Source organism: Amborella trichopoda, chromosome 4 (assembly GCF_054954075.1).
Source record: "Amborella trichopoda isolate Santa Cruz 75 chromosome 4, AtrichopodaSantaCruz75HAP2 v2.0, whole genome shotgun sequence".
Classification (NCBI taxonomy): domain Eukaryota; kingdom Viridiplantae; phylum Streptophyta; class Magnoliopsida; order Amborellales; family Amborellaceae; genus Amborella; species Amborella trichopoda.
This window is the reverse complement of record NC_142339.1, coordinates 49700815-49720591: the sequence shown is the minus strand read 5'-3', so window position 1 is coordinate 49720591 and position 19777 is coordinate 49700815. Positions and strand designations below refer to the sequence as shown.

The window sequence follows — 19777 nt, the reverse complement described above, 5'->3', positions numbered from 1 at the left end:
GAAGAAGAAGAAAAGGGATGTGTAGTTTAATACAACTCACTCTCACGTCTCAACTGTAGCCACTAATACCTAATACACCAAATGCCCATGAATATATCAATCAAAACAGTTAGGAGATCCCAAGTATTTTGTAATAAGCCATGATGGTTACAAGCAATAATGCTTGAATACATACAAACTAGTAAATGTTACTTAAGTTGTGGATGAAATTATACAGAATCGTAGACACTGTAACAAATCCAAAACATATTCAAGCAAACTAGTAAATGTTACTTAAATTGTGGATGAAATTATACAGAATCGTAGACACTGTAACAAATCCAAAACACCTTCGACTGTAAGATTCTCATGACAACCAATGCAAATTCGTTATGGATCCATAAAATGCAGATTGGGAAGCAATAAGAAATCAACCTGGGTGAACAATCAAGATAGGTTTCCGAGCCTCATTTCGAAAGGCTGACCATTCGATCTTCCGAACAGTGGGACACAATTCAAGATGCTTCTTTATTATGCAGAGGTAAAGGCATCTTTTGGCATGGTAACGATGGTTCAAGTAATCCTTCTCATGAAAGCACGTCTGTAAAAAAAATTTGATCCACAGTATCCTCAATTAAATATCAAAACCAATTAAAAAGGAACCAACTTGAAAAAGGTACCAACCTTGGGCATGCGGATTAGGATATCAACATTCAAATATGGCCTCGCGACTGCTTTGAATGAATAGCTGCCTCCTATGACGATAAACTCTGGCTTCCGGAATGTGAACTTGACTTTATTGGCCTGGACTCCAAGGTCTTCAATGAATTTTGGAGCTGTTTCAAAGCCAACCTAGAGAATGGAGAGATATGTAGAGAGAGAGCGCTCATTCAACAAAGGCCAGATGAAAGAGCCCATTCTACAAAGGAGCCTGAGAGAGATACCATTCAACAGAGAAGACAGACTGTGTGCTCATTAAACAAATGAGACATAAAGAGAGATATCAAAGAAAGAGAGAGAGTGTGTGCTCACTCAGCAAAGGAGACATGGCAAGAGAGAGATAAAAAATTGGACAAACAACATGAATAAATGGATACAGTTTACCTTCTCTTCGGAGGAGATAGAGCGGAGAGATTGCGTAATTGCCGCTATTGCATCTTCGAGAGGGCCAGTGGTCGAGTAGTCGACTGCAACCTCTTCAAGGAGTTGTTTCACTTTCAACTCCAACTCTGTCATCCTCTCTCTCTCTCTCTCTCTCTCTCTCTCTCTCTCTCTCTCTCTCTCTCTCTCTCTCTCTCTCTCTCTCTCTCTCTCTCTCTCTCTCTCTCTCTCTCGAATTGTGAGATAACGAAGAGAAAGTCTTCTCTCTAATCTCTATGAATCACAGTGAGAGGGGGAAGAAGAAGGCTCTTTCTCTCTATCTCAAGCCTCAAGAAGCGTCAGAGGAGGTAGGCCCGCGCGTTTTTGAAAGCGGCGGAGGAGGAAAGGGGATTGAGTGTCATGTGCTAGGGTTTTAATTGGAGCCACCCTTGGGGAAAATTTGACAACTGGAGGTTGGAAGTTTCAGCTCCTAAAGTTGAAAGTTCTAGTTTTCTGTAGCACTTCTATATTGATAACAGCTTTAGAAATTTAGCTCCACGAAGTTTGGGGATTTTAAAAAATTGAAATTCGCAGCTTTTATCCCCCACAGAAGTTCACATATCTTGTTTTTTTAGAAAGTTGGCCAATAACCTTGATTTTTTGTTTCTCTCTCTAAATTATCTCTCTAATCATGCCTTTCATGTCTCTAACTCCTATCTCTCTAATTGTGTTATTTCTCTCTCTAACTCAATTATCTATTCAAATGTGTTCTTTCTCTATATAACTCCTCCCTCTATGCCACTCTCCCCCAACTCTCTCTGACCTCTTATTTTTCTCTTTAATCATACTCTCTCTCCCTAAATCATTCTCACTAATCGTGCCTCTTATCTCTCTAACTCATTTATTTCTCTAATCATGCCCATTTTCTTTCTAACCCATCTATCCGTTTCTCTATTTAACTTCTCTCTCTTTTTAACCATGTCTTCTATCTCTATAATCGTGTCGTTTCTCTCGCTAACTTTTTCCTTGACGACATTTTTCTCTAACTAACTTTTTTATCTCTCTAACCATATATTTTCTCTCTATAATCATGTCCTTTTTCGTCCTAACTCCATCTCTCTCTATATGTGGTCTTTCTCACTCTAAGCTCCTTTCTCTATCAAATTGTGTCATTTGTCCTCTCATATCATGCCATGCTCTCTCTAACTCTACTCTCTCTCTCTCTAGATGTGATTTTCGTCTCTCTATTTGTGCCCTTCTCTCTCTCTCTCTCTGAGTCCTCTCTTTAACCATGCTCTTTGTTTCTCTAAATCCTTGTCTATGTAATATGCACTCTCTCTAATTACTCTCTCTAGCCATGCCTTTGTTGCACTCCCTTTCACTTCTCTTTATGTGAAGTCATGAAGCCTTATCTCTATGAAGTTTGTTTTAGATCACCGTGAAGTCTGATCTCTCTATTAACAACTTCCAAATATGTTCTCAAACAAGTATTCTAAATTTTGTACATATCAGCAGCTTCAGCTTCCAATAATCTATGACTTCTTAGTTCCAATGAATCCATAGCTTTCCGTTACCGAATGTGCCCTTCAATTGTCGCCTCAGAGATTAGGGAATTTTTCAAAACGCAGAATAGATTAATTATTTAATAGTGGGAAAATTATATGTCGGCCTAACTTTCTAAACTTTCAAACAGTTCTAACTCAAAACTAGTGGATGAGTGGTTTGATCTGCCGATCCAGTTTTCAAAACATTGGTTTGAGTTGTTGATATATTTTTTGAAATTGAACGTGGATGGACTTTTTTGAGATTTAAAAAATCTAGCTTATTTTTATTCTTAGAAAAACTATCCATGGTTAGTGTTTTTAAAAATTTAGTACGTCTACAAGGCATTTCATCATCCAAAGGGTGCACCGCTACAGTGTCCACTTTTCCCCATTTTTGGGCCCTGGGGGCATTCCTTTCATCTGAATTTGGTTTTACAATTTTCAAACTCAATGAAGAACATACCAAAAAAGGGCCAGATACAAGTGCTCAAAGGAACTTGTTCGATTGAAATTTTGTTTCTTGAACAAACCTAAAAAAACAAAACTCCATTTTGAGTTCTTTTAAGGCTTTTTGAGTTCTAAAAACACAAGCCTAAAAAAACCTAAAAGAACACTCATTGAGTTCAACTTTTTGTTTATCAAAAAAAAAAGATAGAACTAACTTTTTCATCAATAGAATGTATTTAGATTTGGCCAGTCTTGGCTGCAGTAGCGTACGCCTTGGCTCGATTTAGTTTTGGGCCTAGCTTAAATGCATGATGATGAGACCCGAGCCCATCCCAAAATAAAAAATATCAGTCGGGTTGGGTCCATTTAGATATGGGCCAACAAAAAAAAACTTAATACATGTGATGATACTAGAAAAACGGCTCTCACAATTAGGGCTAGCAACGGGTCCATCTTGGGGTGAGCCACCCTTGGCCCTAGTCTTCATAGGGCCAGCCCAGGCAAGCCCTGGAGAGGACCGGGCCAACCAGGCTCTGGCCCTGATAGGGCCAAGATGGGTCAAGTAGAATAAAAGAAAAATCCCTATCTAGCCCTACCCTCAAGCAACTCTTGGTTGCCTAGGCCCTAATTTTTAAGAGTTGGTCAGAGCCCAGATACTCAACTCATTGCTGCCCCTAAGTTCGCCCACTGAAAACTTGGTCCAGCCCAACCTAAGGGCACTGACAACTTGTGGCATCACCCGAACATCTTAAAAGCCATGGGGTAGCCAGTAGCCCGACAATAGCCCTAACAATTAAGAAATGCACTCGTTTCCCATGAACCCGTTTTTTATAATATCTTGTATTTTTTCTATTTTCATAATGCCGAAAACATGTGGTGAAGACTTTGGAAAACATTATGAGAACTTTTTATAGGGCAATATGGGAATGAAAAAAAAAAATGAAACTTGTGAATTGGGAAAATGTATGTACTTCCAAAAAAGATGGGGGTCTATGAGTTAAAAAACTTAAATTGATGAACATTAGCCTATCGAGTAAATGGTAGTCGCGTTTTCAAAATCAATAGGATTGTTTATATGGACAGGTGTTAAAAGATAAATATGGATTAGATGTGTTGACTGGCCTCATTAAAAGTCCAAGATGTAAGGCTGGTTTTTCGAGTATTTGGAAATGAATTGATACATGCAAATCATTATATCTTAGTCATTGTCATAAAGTAGCTAGAAAAAGAGATAAAACCTTATTCTATTTTGATAAGTGGTTGGGAGACCTTGCTCTTCGATATTCTTTCATCGAGGTATTCTCAAAAGTCGACAATCATTTGGCCTCATTGAAAGATCTAAGAGGGGCTGATTTTACTAACTCTTATTGGAACATTATTTGCAAGTACAGTTGGGTCTCAGACTCTTTCTTTTATGAGTTCCAATTGCTTATGAATCTGTTGCATAATTTGTTTTTATGTTCCCAATAAAGATGATCAATTGATGTAGGAACTCACAGCTTCATAGATTTTTCAATTAAGTATGTCTATCGACTACTGTATGAGGAGATTCACAGAGCGGCTGATGAGAGTTTAGTAAGAATATGGAATTTGTAGGTACTGCTAAAGGTTCAGTAACCTTTATAGGTAGCTTTTACTCTAAGCTTGTGGGATTGGTGCAGAAGTTGTTGAATCTAAATATTCTGCACCCACAAAGCCCATAATTGATCCTCTCCCAATAAAGATGATCGATTGATGTAGGAACTCACAGCTTTAAAGATTTTTTAATTATGTCTATCGACTGCTATATGAGGAGATTCACATAACGATTGATCATAGGTTAGTAAGTATATGGAATTTGTAGGTGTTGCTAAAGGTTCAGTTACCTTTGTAAGTAGCTTTTACTCTAAGCTTGTAGGATTGGTGTAGAAGTTGTTGAATCTAAATATTCTGGTCCCACAAAGCCCATAGTTGATCCTCTCTCAATAGATGTACCTAATTTGCCGAAAATTGACATGGTGTTATGGAGAGCTTTATGGGTGAGCATTATTTGGAATATTTGGAGAGAGAGAGAGAGAGAGAGAAAGGGAAAACCTTTGAATGACACAATGTGAGATTGAAATTTTGAAGTACAATACCTTAACTGCAATAGTTGAATGGTTTTCAACAAACAAAAATTGTAAGTTCATCCCGAAGTCACAAAATTTTTAGAATGCATGTGAAGGTGCTAAGCTTAAGAATAACAGATAGGTTTGAAATGCTATTAATGATCGAAAAGTTTGAAATGCTATTTGGATAGGTTTGAAATGCTATTAATGACTGACAAGTTTAAAATGCCATTCGGATAGGTTTAAAATGCTGACTGACAAGTTTAAAATACTATTTGGATGCCTCTTCAAAAAAAATTACTTAAAACCATGCAGTCTTTACCAAATATTTTGCTCACCCTACCCTTTTGCTTAGGGTGATCCAATTGTCAGCAACAGGTCAAATGGCCATGCGGTCTTACTTCTCCATCACATGACGGCCGCGGTCGGCAGGTTCGGATTCCTTTTATGCTTTAGACTCCCACATTTTTTTGATGTCGGATAACATCGTTTGTCTCGTCTATTGAAGTTGAATAAGACGATCTTCTAGGGCAAATGAATAAGACGCTCTATTGTCTCTTATATTATAAGCTATTGGATAAGACACTTTGTCTATAGGCATTTTTTGAATTTTGATATCTTTATTTTTCATTTTTTAGAATAAATAACTTTTTTTTAATTTTTTAATGTCATAACACTAAAATTTATAAAGAGTTTTATTTTTGTTTTTAGTCATATGATATGGAAGTATTTTTTAACACTTTTTAAATCATGTTTATTATAATATTATAATTGATAACTATACATCGATAACCAAATCTTGTATTTTATTTATTAATTTATTTAAATTATGAATTATATAATGTATTATTTTTTCTTATAGTTGTAAATAAGATTTTTTAAATTAGATTATATTATAAGATATTTTAGATTTTATTATTATATGTATAATAAAATAGTTATAAAATATAAACTAATAATTTCAATTTTAGTATATAATAATGTAGTTAGTTAAGTTATGATAATTTTTAATGAGAAAGCAAATTAATAAATGTTTGATATCTTGATGTGATACTAATTTTCACCAATATTTACAAAGTAATGAAAGTACATAATGAACTACTCATAATTTATTTTATAAACTAAAAGAACACTATTTTTCCTTGCTGCTAACTTTCTTAGATTCTAGGAAACAGATGAAAATTGGTAGCCTCAAAGTTGGGAACCTGTTTTAGAATTTGTGGGGCTAGTATGTTTACCTGATTGAGAATCTGTGGTGCTAGTGTTTTTACCTGTTTAACATTGGGAAAACTAGTGGATTGTTTACAAAGAGATCATTTTTCTTTGAACATGGAGGCCACTGTCATTCTCATTCACTTGATGTCAAACTGAATGGCTTGGGGTGAGTCACGAAGTTCCAAAATCTTTTTTTAGAACTTTGTTTATGTTCAACGACACTCTTGCAACTACCCATTTTGAAATTTAAAAGATAATAATGATTGTGACCATATAGAAAGATAAATGATCTCTTTGCAGATAATCCTATATGTATCTATATAGTAACCATGTAGAAAGATAAATGATCGTTTTGTAGAAAATCCTATATATATCTATATAGGGTAGTGATTTCATGCAACAGTTGTATCATAGTATAATGCAACCATCCTTCTAAAAAACCATGTTTATGGTAATTGTTTGACCCAAAATTTTACACGCACATTCTCTTCATCTTAATAATCAACATCTTAATAATCAAATCTAAAATATATATATATATATATATATGGTCAAAATGAGTCCCATCCAATAATGAATGTAGACCGTCCATTTGATGAATTTTAAGATCTAGACCTTTATGAAATCAAAAATTATTTTATTTAATATTATTAATCGAATGATAATAAAATTATCTAAAAAATTTGTAAAAGAAAAAAATAATTTTAAGGTCTAGATCTAAACATCTCACCAAAATGAATGACCTACGTTAATTGGGCTAAAAAAATGCTTTATAGGTTGCATTCTCAAATTTTTATTTTTTTTTATCGTTCATTAGAATGGAAATAGTGTATATTTTAAAGTTTGAATCAAACAAATGGCATTAATATCGTTTTTAAAGGTTGTTGCATCACTATCATTTGTGTAGGACCCCAAATGATCACCATTAAATTTGACACAAATCTCTATAAAAGTTATTACATGGGTGTGAGACTTTGACTTTTCTAGAGATCTATGTCAAATTTAATAGCGATCCTTTGGGGTCCTATACACATGGGTGTGGAGGGTCTCATAAGGTCATTTCCCTATATATATATATATATGAAGACACTATGCAATGCCCATGAGCGAAAATACATAGTGTTTTGGCCTATAGGCTCATCATCATCCAAAAAAATCGGGAAGCCTGCTCTTTTCGACCACCACGAATCTAGCATGTCCGTGGCGGTACCTCACAGACATATTTGGTTCATGACGATAAAAAATCATACGGAACCGCAACGAACCCCGTGCCGTCAGTTGCAAGTCAAATCGCCACGGATATAGCAAGTACGTGGCAATGGCGAAACAAGGTCCTACACACATTGGTGGAGGATGGTCCTATAGGATCATTTCTCATAGATTATATAAGAATATTACTATAATATATATATATATATATATATATATATATATATATATATATATATATATATATATATATATATATATATATACACGTACTATTGATATAATATTAATAGATTATTATAATATGTTTATATATATATAATATAAATTAATATTAATATGTAAAATATAATAATAATATATATAATAATATATATATAATAATAATATGATGTTATATAAATTATTCTTACATCATTAAATTATTTAAAATAGATTATATAAGAATATTCCTATAATATATATTATTATATATAATATTAATATTACTATTATAATATGTTATATTATAACAATCCATTAGTATACAAGGAAATTATAAAAAATATACTTTAATTTTTTTATTATTGTAAATAAACCCCAAACTTTTCAAAACCTCATCCATACCCTTTATTTAGGTGAGTAGATGAAAATAGCTTTCACGGTAGCCCTAGAATCATGAAAGCATCACTCTCTATTGAAAATTGTAAGTGTCATTATGGGTTGTAAGTCAAATGTAGTTTTGAGGCATCACGACACTTAAAGAACCATGATGGTTTATTGGACTATCACGATTTTAATTTAAACGTTATACTTTCATCACGGGGCATAAGAAATCTTAACGACCATCACGGCTTTTTAAGTGACAAGGTGCTTCTTGACGACCATCACGGTTGTTTAAGTGCTGTGATACCTCAAAATATTAAACCACCCATGATCATCATGGCAATGAGTCTGCCGTAATATCTTCATTGTCCTAAGGCTACCATGAATGCTATTTTGTTTAAAAAAATACAAAAAGTGAAAAAAATTGGTATGGATTGGAGTTTTGAAAAGTTTGAAGTCTATTTCTAATAATCGAAAAATTAAAGTATATATTTGATAATTTATCTAAAATATATTATCATATTATATCACATTAATATATAATAATATATATATATATTAATACAAATATAATATTATTATATTTGTTTATGGTTTGTAACTTTCTCCGAAAATTGCTTATAATACGCCACTTACCTCAAGGGAACAGTGATATAGGAAAAACAAGTTCCGACTTTCCCAATTCTACTTTTCTCAAGCAGGTTAAAACTACAAGAAAGTGTGAGACTTTTCCCTGTTTTCTTCGTTATCAAACGCCGCCAAGCTTGGAAAGTGCCCAAATAAAAGTGCCAAAAGAGGTATGGATATAAGAGAGAGATTTGCAAAATTAGCGAAAAGGCAAAAATCAGTGGTGTACCCTCACCCTCACCCTCACCCCCAAGAGGAGAGAGAGGCAAACGACGAGGAAAGCACCTACAAACCCTTGAAAAAACCGAACGAAACGAATCAAGGTGAGCACGCACCCAGCAATGGAGATCCAAATGGCCGCCGCTGCAGCAGGCGGCGCCGCTGATACCTCGGCCGCGCTGCCCACGGGCCAAGCCTGGTGGGAGGGTATCGCTCGCGCCCGTGCCCGCATCGTTGCCCTCGTCCCCATCCTCGGCCCCCATCACCCCTCCCTTTCCTCCCTCTCTCACTCCGACCGCCCTGCCCAAGCCCTCCTCGAAGACTCCTCTCTCTCCTCGTCTCTCTCATCCGCTCTTTCTCTCTCATCCTCAGGCTCAGGCTCCGACCCCCTTTGTCACTGGCTTTACGATACCTTCCTCACCTCCGACCTCGACCTGATTCTCGTCGTATTAAGCTTTGTGCCTCTAATCTCGGGCTTGTATCTTTCTCGCTCTTCATCTCTGAGCTCTTCGTCATCTCCTCGTCCAAATCTGGCCGGCTTTGAAGCCGTTTTGCTGGCATTGTATTCATCAGAGGTAAAAATTCGTCAGGGAAAACCCATTAAAGTTAATATTCCTGATTTAGGGCTTCCCAGTTTGTACCATGCTCCTCGTCAGGCACCGGCTGGGTCTCCGAGGGTGCCTGAGCAAGGGGTGGTGTCACCGCCGCTCGAGCCGCAGACGGCAGTGAAGTCAACAAAGCGCGCTTCAATTGTGGGTGTCGCCCTCGACCTCTTCTACCGCAAGATTGCAGTGATGCCGATGCGTTCCAAGCTTGATCTGTGTAATTTTGCTGCCTCTTGGGCTGGACAAAACTGCCCATGTTGCCACCAGCTCGACGATTTAAATGTTGGGTCATTACAGATTGCAATGGAAAATCTAGATTTGCAGAACCATAATAACTCTGAGCCCTCCCCTTCTTCTCCACGTTCTAGTTCATCTTCTTTGTCTTCCCGCTCAGTTGTTCAAGAAGAGGAAGATGGCCCCTCGGCTAAAATTAGGGTTTCTTTAGAAGAGAATGACCATGGCCAATACCCAGAAATTAGGGCTCCTCCTTCAAGAGAGGAAGGTGAGGAAATTAGGATTCGGGAAGAAGCCAGGGTTTCCAGTGAGGGGAGGATCCCACTTCCTTGGGAGCTGTTGCAACCGGTGCTCCGAATCTTAGGACACTGTTTATTGGCTCCTTTGAACCCACAAGAGGTGAGGGATGCGGCTTCGGTGGCTGTAAGGAGTTTGTATGCGAGGGCATCACATGATCTGGTTCCTCAGGCTATCCTAGCAACGAGGAGTTTGATTCAGCTTGATAAGGGGGCTCGGATGGCTGCTCAGTCGGCTGCTATGGCAAATGCTAGTGTCAATGTAGGCACGCCCACTAAGCCCAAGAAACCGGAGATCTTTTTGGTTTCAAAGTGAGAAGGGAATCCTTCTTTATATGGTTTCAAAGTGTGAAGGGAAGCGTTCTTTTCTGCGGAGATTGACTGTTTGATTAATAGTTAGAGGGTTGATGGCTGTTGATGTGGGGACTCTCTGTGGTTAGGCTTTCTCTTGGGGCTTTGTGGTTCTCGGAACATGGGGTAAGAAATGGTGACTTTTAGAGTTATGTATGGATTGTTAGGTGGCCGTGTCTGTTGCAATTATGGTTAACTTCGGTATTTGAAGGAGATTTTGGTCCCTCTCTGTTGCTATCCAGCTGACTGTATACTATTGTGTTCATAGTTAATTTCTTTATTTATTCTCCTTTTTGTTGTTGTGTATGGGTTTATGATTTTACGATTTGTTTGAAATTGTAATGGCGCATGGGCATCATTTATTTTCTATATTTTCTGTGGGAGAGGTATATAAGAGTGATTGTGTTCTTCTCTATATATCAAAGGATTTGGGTTTACCCCTTTTTCAGGATGAAAAGCTGTGATGGTTGATATCAATTGCAATTCTTGTGGTTTTCTTGAAGTTTTGTTCGTCTATGCCCTTTTCCCGAACCTAAAATATGTTGAGTTTGGGAGATATGACTGATTTAAACATCTTGCCCTCATACATTGAGGATGCAAAATGTATATCTTTCTATACATTTTAAGCTTTTTCAGAAAATGTTTGCATCCGTTTTTATTTATTACTTATGTATATGTATCTTGTGTAGATGATACGCATTCTTGATTATTATGTCAAATTTAGATTCCCTTTCAATCACACCTATTAATTCTGTATATGTTCCTATGCAGGCATTGACAAATCTAGTCTTTATGTTAGCATTATAACCAGTAGAAAAATGCTTCCATTGTATTTTTATTTGCTCTTTTTTTTGAAGCATGTATAAGATTCAATGCTTGTTAGGCCATTTGTCTCTTACTTGAACAAAAATTGCATCTAACCATTAGTTACAAAACCTTCGGTTGTTTGTTTTGTTGGCTATGGTGCTTTATTCCTTTTTGCTTCCTACAGGCGGTTGTTAGTTAGGATTTCTACATGAGGTCATTGTGGTGTCCAGCATAGTTGCGGATAATGTTGTGGTCCCACCTTAGGAAATCGATCCCACAGTTCCTCTAAGGGATCTTAGAGGGAGGTGGGTTTAGAGAAATAGGAATCTCACTCCCTAAAAAGTGGGATCTCTATATACATGCTTGTAGGATCTCTCAAAGGAGAGGAGCTATACTATTAATTGAATTACTGCTTCTCTCTTTAGTATTTAAGATTTATTTATTTAGAATATATTAAATTGTGGTGCATATCACATAGTGGTATACTAGAATTATGGTATTAAAACTACGGTTTAATATCATAGTAATCAATCTTATGATATTGTTAAACTGTATTATTGTAGTAAACTGTAGTACTATAACTATGGTATTAGTAATAAGCTAAGGTGTATGATAATGGATTGAGCGGGCATTAACTCAATCCTAATTTTATCATATACTATTTCAAACAAATTGTAAAATCCCGGTGACATGGAATCTTGCTCCTAGGTATCCTAGGATCTAGCTCCTTAACTTATTGAATGTAACCCCAGGGACCTTCTACCTTATGGCGGATCGGTGTTCCCTAAATAAATCCCTCTCTGGGACCCACTTCCGCCTCCAATAACTATGGTATTAACTTTTTAATACTGCCTCAAGCAGGGTCTTGCATGTTATAGGGTCTTGGCAATCTTTTCTCCTTTTTCCTTGCTTTTGGGACAGGTCTAACTGGGATTCAGGTCTTGGAGGACATTAATGCCAGCTTAGAGCCTAGAGGCTTATTCAGTTAGCATTGGACTTCTCCTGTTTTCTTTTTTTGCCTTTCCCTTTTTCTTGTGCTTGATTCTTCCACATCTAAGATTCCTTTTATAAGATTATATTACTTGGCAAGTTGGGGAGGCCCCTAAGAGGGAGAGTCTCTTGGAAAAGGGGTTAAGGCTTCTTCTTCATCATTATTATCCAAGCCTTTTGCCCAACTATTTGGGTTGATTACATGAATATTGGTTTGCCATTTTAATCTGTCAAGAGCCATATCTTCAGTGTGGCCATAAGTCCCCATATCTTTTATCACTGTTTCCAACCATTTCCTTTTGGGCCTACCCTTTGTCTTTTTTGAGCCTTCCACTTGCCCCTAGCAGGTGTTGTACTAGGTTTGTGTTGCACATGGTCTGTCTACCTAAGTCTACTTTTTCTCATCTTATCGCCTATTGGAACCACACCTAAGTTATTCTGAATGTATTTATTTCTAATTCTATCTCATCTTGTCTTGGCACTCATCCATCATAACATCCTCAACTCAGCTACACTCATCCTATGAGTATGTTGTTTCTTGACTGCCTAACATTCCACCCCATAAAGCAAAGCTGGTATGTTTTTTTTTTGATAATGAAAGCAAAGCTGGTCTTAAAGCTGTCCTATATAACTTCCCCTCCAAGTTTATTGGTATGCAACAATTACATAGAATTCTGGTTGCACATCTCTACTTCGCCCACCCAGCTCTAATTCTATATGCGACATTTTCCTCAATCTCTCCATTTTCCCAAATTATCGATCCCAAGATATCGAAAGTGGTTTAAGGCTTGGTTCTTGAAGAATGGTTTTGAGGTTTGGTTACAACTTTGCTCTATATGGGTGTTGCAAATAATGGCCATTGTCATAGAATAACATGTGGATTTTCTGAGAATTGAGCTGTGGACTGCTTAGCATAATTTGACTGCATTCATGTAAAAATAAGAGATTTGGTTACAGCTTTGCTGTAAAAATTTGGTTACAGCTTTGCTGTGTATGGGTGTTGTGGTGGATGGCCATTGTTGTAGAGTAGCATGTGGATTTTCCGAGATTGAAGCTTGAGACTGGTTAACATATTTGCTTGAAATGGCGTCAAATTCAGCAGCAGTCATGTTCAAAATAAGAGATTTCTGTGCATTTCATTCTCATGCTGAGGTTTATATTTTAACTGAATTGTTTGTGGTAGGGAACTTTTTTTTTGTTCTTTTTTCTTTTGGGGAATGTGAACAATATAGCATTAGATATAAGTTAGGAATACAAAGTTTTGTGGTCTTCACAAGCTATGATTGCTGCTCTCAGTTATTGCAACTTACCATTTACATCATTTTGATCCAAATGTGAGAGGAAGGGGCGTGTTTTTTTTGTTTTTTATTTTTTTGGGGTTTTCTTTCCGGATGGCCGGGGAGAGGGGGGGGGGGATTGGGGGTGGTTGGAGGAGTGACGGGGAAGAAAAGGGGGAAGGAGTGAAAAGAGGAATATAGATTGCACCCTTGGACTCCTTAGAAATCCAGTTAAAAGGGTTAAGGGGCTGTTTCCTATTTCTTGAATGCATCCATGCTCTTTCTAGAGTGATACCTGAAAGGTGACCAGCTAAGTATCAGCCTCTTGCGATGTGTGTCAAAATGCCATGTGCAGTGCTTTACTAAGTTGCGTAATCTCTCAAAAAACACGCTCAAGCGCCCACTGGCAAGGGGAAGTCACCGTAGCCTAATCGATAACATTCTTGGAGTCACCCTCCACTACAACGGTTGAGTCCCACAAAGGATTGAATAACTTTAGGTCCTCTTGGAGAGCCCTGCCTTCTGCAACTGTAGCTGTGGTATTGCTGATGGGCATGAACAAAATAAGAGGATAGGGGCTGTACTATTGCCAAATACACCCCCTAAACCAGCCCTCTCTGGTTACAGAAAGAGCACCATCAAAATTGAGTTTGATGGTGCCTGTCTCCGGAGGGAGCCAATGTGACCTTGGGATCCTAAAGGAGATATACCTAGATATTGACAACCAGTTTTGTAAGAATTCTGAGGTGGAAATAGCACTAAACCCCTTTCGAAGTTTAGCCAACCCTATCACTGTGCCAATGAGTCTTTCCCTTACTGCTTGAAAAGTTGAATCCTGACCTTTGAAAATTCTTCTATTTCGTTCTATCCAATGATCCTCATTAGGGCCATGGTGGAAGCTTTCAATAAAGTGATACCCGAAGTTGGGAGGGAGGCAGAGAACTATGGTGAAAAGTTGCTTGATTTATTCAGGAAAGACCCACCTCTTGATTCGAAATAGTCTTAGGAGCATGGCCCGACCTGGGAAGGCCCAGCTGAATTGTAAGACGTGGTGTGCGCTAGAGTCTTCACACTTTCTGTACATGGTGCACCATTTGGCTAATTGGAACCCTCTTCTTTGAGGATGGTCCATAGTTAAGGTCCTCTTGTGGATATTCAGCCAGTAGAATGCCTGGTTTTTGGGTGGAACAGGGATGAACCAAGCTTTGCTCTCTATGTTAGGATGTTGTGAGCTCAGCTTGAGATGGTTATAGGAGGACAGTGAGAATAGTCGAAATATTACTGGTTACTGCACCAATCGATCCCGACCCTACCCTGCCTAGGAATGAAGTGGGAGCTGAGTAGAGACACGAGTTGTTTGAATTCGATAGTTTCTACATCAGAGGTCCCTGTGGAATTCTGATACCCAAACTGTGTGCCCCCCAAACTTTGTAACAATCTGAGATTCGAGACCAAAATACAGGATAGAGTGAAGTAATACATTTCCAGGTTCTGGGGCCCTGGAGCTGGATCCAACTTTGAGGTCGCCAACCAAGGGATCACACCCATAATTTGTTGGATTGCCATCTTTCAATGATGGTCCTCCTGAGTGAAAAATCTCCACCGCCACTTTCCTAGAAGGACAGTGTTAATGTCCTTGAGAAGCAAAATGGTTAGATCTACTGCTAAAGCCAGCATTGAACAGGTCTCAAAAGATAAAATTATTTGTGAACAAATATATTATTTTTCTTTTAAAAAGTTGCTTTACGGACATGTCGCGCCTTTCAATTTTTAGCTGAAAAACTAGGCACCTTTAGAATGTGTTAGACACTCTGTTAAACTGCTTCCCAATGCTTTTTTTTGTGTTTTTTTGGGAGGTGGTTGGCCATTCTGGTAGCTTTTAGGAAGGTTTTTGTAGTTGTTCTATGATTGATAACTTTTCGTGAGATAAATGAAGTTAAACTCTGCCAGTGCCATGTTGAAATAAATGGTATTCTAAGGTCAAAGTTGTTGCAGCTTTATTAATTAGCTTTGATGATGTGATCTTCATTAATCAGTTGTTCCAAAAGATTATTCAATTCCCAAGAGGTTTGCATTATGGGCGACTGTCAAAGAAATGCAAACTTCCAAAATTTGTGTTTATGAAATTCTTGGAATCCTTAAAATTTTGATATTGACCCTGGAATCTCTCAACGTGTTGTTCCTTTTGTGTCTTCATAGGAAACCAGATGATACCTGTAAGTTTTCCTGTGTGTTGGTTGTTTACGTAGGTTTCCACATATGGCTTTTAAGCTGTAACCTAAGGAAATGATAATTTTGTTCATTTTTTTCGGTTGACGTGGCCAAAATGTGCTACTAATACACCCAGAAGAGATGAACTATTTAAGATGTCCATTTAAAACTATTCCAACTTTTATGGGCATTTTGAAATTAAATAAAAAAATATGAGTAAAGTGCTAAATTATTCAACTCTTATAGGTAATCAGATTGGGATTATAAATATTCGCACCTCTCATATTCCTCCCTAGGCAAAACCTAACCGTAATGGAGGTTGGGCATTGCTCAAATTTTGAACATAGTTAGGTAATGTGTAAAAGAGCACATATACTATGTTCCTGTAGGAGCATACTGTACATCTACTCCCTCGAGTTGAAGACCTATTTGATATTTTTTTTTTTTTGATATAAAATTTGGAAACCACAATGTAAGAATTATCATATGAGTATTTTTCTAAGATCTCACCCTCCAAAAACTAGACAATCTCCGTTCAATGTTGAGACGTTATTTTTTGGACATGGTTTTTATGCGGCCTGCCTGCATATTGTAGAAATGCGGGTTTGGCAATAAATAAATTTTCAAAATATAATTTGATCCTAATTTTAGGAGAATATATAATCTTTGACATGGAGATCATGAATATGCAAAAAAACATAAAAAAAAATTTGAAAACTAAAAATAATAATTATATTAAAGAATAAATATTTCGATCGTTGGTTAAACTTGTTTTTAGTTACACTTGTTTTTAGATGGACCACCTATTTGCATCCATCTTTAAGATGGATGTTTTATACAATCCAACTGAGTCTCCACGGATCAGATGCCGTACGTGAGTGCTCGCCCTTCAACAGTCTTTTCCACTACTGAAAAAGCCTCTGTCCTTGGGGCCCTTCAGCCACGTTCTCTGATTCTGTCATGGAATCGAAGACTTCGAATCTCATTCCTCAATTGGCAATTGATCCATTGAAGATAGGGAGGGCAAATGGTCGACTGAAGCAAGCAGGGGATTCATCTTATTATTACTTACCCCCCATTGCAGCTGTCCTGACAGTGTGTATCGGGAAGGGACGAGATCCGCCTTTCTCTTATAACATAGCAACGTTCGTCTATTTTCTCTTACTTGACTCAGCTTGACCTACTTAACTCAGCGGTTAGAACCTATTGCTACTAAATCACCACCTCCCCAAATCAAACTGGTGCTCACTGTTGCACTGGGAGCTGTTGCACCAGGTGCTAAAGCATGAGTGTTGGCCCAATCACCTGGGCACTGGGTGCGATGTGAGTAGGATCGCTCAACCATGCTTGTATTGTAAGTGATAATTCTGAGATGGCTTCTTGTGGCCCAGCCTGCCTCCGGAGGGATAGCTTCGCTCCTGGGTTCCCTCCATCTCGAGCACTCTCAAACTTGTGTTTCGCAAGAGCAAAAATCCCAGCCAATAGTTTGACCTTGCTACCAATGGCTGTGCTCCTTGCTTGCCTTGCCACTGGCTTTGGTCGTTGCTACCACTGCTGGAGTGGAGTCAACGTAAAGCAAAGAAGGATCGCTCCAACTCGGGCTTCCTACTTTTACACTCCGAAAGGCACGACTTTGCATGCTCAACTTGCAAGCCATACCCTCCTAACTATGAAACTTCCATAGTTCAGGAGCACCAACTTAACTATAGAGTCTTCTAGGGCTGTTGACAAGCGAGCTAATACGGGAATGACCCCTTTTACGACAGTTTTAAGGGAGATGGATCCCTCCTAGCTATGCTATCCCACTTGGGGGGAGTACTACAGCCAGTCCGCGTGAAACAATTTTTTTTACGTGCATATAGAGTGCAATTTGGAAATTCTTTTTATTAAAATTAGTCTATGACTTAAAGAGGTAACATCCGCAAAATTTCGGGTCCTCAGATTACTGCTAGATTGGGTTTTACCAAAGGGAGTACATCGACAATACTCTCCCCTGGGAGTGTGAGAAATCTTTTGGCTGAAAACTTTGAATGTAATGGCTCAATTCTCTTTGTGATTGACTCCAGTGTGTATGTCCGTAGCTAAAAAACTAAGGGCTACCCAATTTTTATCATGATTCAATTGAAGATGGTTGTGGAAAACGTTTCATATTTTGAGAAGCAACTATAAAAGGAGATAAGTTTTAAGGAAAACAATTTGAACATGTCGTTTGGGATTACAAACTTGAACATGTGTAATTTGATAAATTTGTAACAAATTTTTGATAAACCTATTATATAATTAGTTGTAAAAGTAAAATAGTCACTATATGTTTCATTCATTTAGTTGGATGATATTGTTATGATATCTTTTTTAAAACAATATAAAAAAGTGGCGCATCTTTTAAGACAATATCAAATCTATATCCATCCAATCCAAACAAAATGGATTGTATAGATTAATGTAACCTTATTTCTATAAGATTTTTGCCTTGTACAATATACGAAATGACACTTACTCCTAGTGATGTGATATTTGGTCACAATATCATGCCTAAACATTATTTTATTTCTATTTTTTTTCTGTAAATTAATTTTACAAAAATAATAACAATAAAAAACTGATTAAAAGAGTACTCAAAATACGCCTGCAAGTTTCATGAGCGTTTTGACTATTTTTCATCACAAGTACTTTTTTCTTAGTTTTATCAAATGCAAACTCATTAGAGATGTGGATGTCCCAAATTCCACAGCAAAATAATTTTTATATAAAAAAAAGGGTTTTCTGATCAATATAAAATACTTAGTTTACTTGTGACATGCAGTGAGTTATCCCAAACTGACCATTCAAATTAAACACTTGACAATAAGGGTCACGTATATTTTATATGTGGTTGGCGCTACATGCAAAATTCCCATATATATATATATATATATATATATATATATATATATATAGTAGTAAATGACTGATAGTTGTGAGAAGCAGGAAACAAATGAAATGTAAAATGAATGGGGTTGGGATTAAGGTGGTTAGGAGGCCAGGAAACTCAATTTAATGTCTCACCCTCCATTCATTAAGGTGGTTAGAAGGTCAGGAAACTCAAAATAAATAAATAAATAAATAAAAAGAAAGGAGAAAATAATGTTTTGTCTTAAAGCCCTCTTTGCCCGATAGAAACTGTAACAATTTCTCAAATATTTGATTTTAGGAAAATTAAATTTATATAGTGACTACCACATGGTCTTTTTTTTTTCTTTGTTAATTTTACATTGTAGTCCTATTTTCTCGCATTTTGTAATTGCAATTTTGTCCCAGATTCGATGAACTTATTATTTCTTTTTTTTTTCTAAATAACTTTTGTTCTCTCTGGGGTGGTATTAAACCACTAAATTCCAAGATCCAATTACCACATTTGTGAGGACTGTTCCATATTAGCTCTACACTTTTGAAATCTTTTAAAATATGGAACTATTCTATATCGAGCAATTATTGAACTGCTCCATACTTTGAAAATGTTTTAAAATAGGAAAAAATTTATATAAAATTGCAAGCTTATATTATAGAAGTAAGACGCACCTCAAAATTCCATTGGAGAGCCTTCCAATTGATCATCTCGGATTCAAAATATATAAATATAAAAATAATAATTTCTAATCCAAGGAACAACTCATCTTGTAACCTTTTATTTTTAAAATTGTTAAGTATTTATGGATTTGTTCGATTTGCATTGCTTTTGAAATTTTAGATTATATAATTAGGGTGGTTTAACAGGAATTCACGGGTTATAATTTAAGGTGGCACCGCCTTATACTATATGGGTGTGAGCCTAGGCTCTAAACAATCATATTAGAGCCTACCTTCAAATAGTTTTAAGAAAAGCAATTTGAATATTGAAAATCTTTGTGATAGACTTAAAATATAGTTTCATTTTTATTTATAAAGTTTAAAGTTTCAAAAATAGTGTAGATGGACCGATCTTGAAAATCTTGAAAATTAACTGTCGAAAAATGCATTACAAGACACTATTTTCAA

General features: G+C 36.8%; 2 protein-coding genes across 5 annotated transcripts in view; one reads left to right on the top strand and one right to left on the bottom strand.

Moving 5' to 3' along the window:
- LOC18429023 (nucleolar protein) overlaps positions 1-1346 on the bottom strand; it is a 37906-nt gene extending 36560 nt beyond the window's left edge. For all 4 annotated transcript variants that reach the window (XR_016054657.1, XR_016054658.1, XR_016054659.1 and 1 more), the window contains exons 1-3: positions 1084-1346; positions 664-831; positions 415-580 (exon numbers count right to left, since the gene is read on the bottom strand). Coding sequence is in view for 1 of the 4 variants with exons in the window: in XM_088865469.1 (XP_088721595.1) it covers positions 415-580; positions 664-831; positions 1084-1215 (466 nt within the window). In the remaining 3 variants the exon portion in view is untranslated. The remainder of the gene's footprint in view (positions 1-414; positions 581-663; positions 832-1083) is intronic.
- A 7458-nt stretch (positions 1347-8804) lies between these two features.
- LOC18429022 (uncharacterized) lies at positions 8805-10935 on the top strand. The gene has a single exon (XM_006838317.4). It carries the CDS (start codon positions 9115-9117, stop codon positions 10441-10443), a length of 1329 nt encoding a protein of 442 aa, XP_006838380.1. The 5' UTR covers positions 8805-9114; the 3' UTR covers positions 10444-10935.
- Positions 10936-19777: the final 8842 nt, after the last annotated feature.

Bases quoted from the DNA above. Each gene is read 5' to 3' on its own strand.
- LOC18429022 (XM_006838317.4), top strand. From the start codon at position 9,115: ATGGAGATCCAAATGGCCGCCGCTGCAGCAGGCGGCGCCGCTGATACC.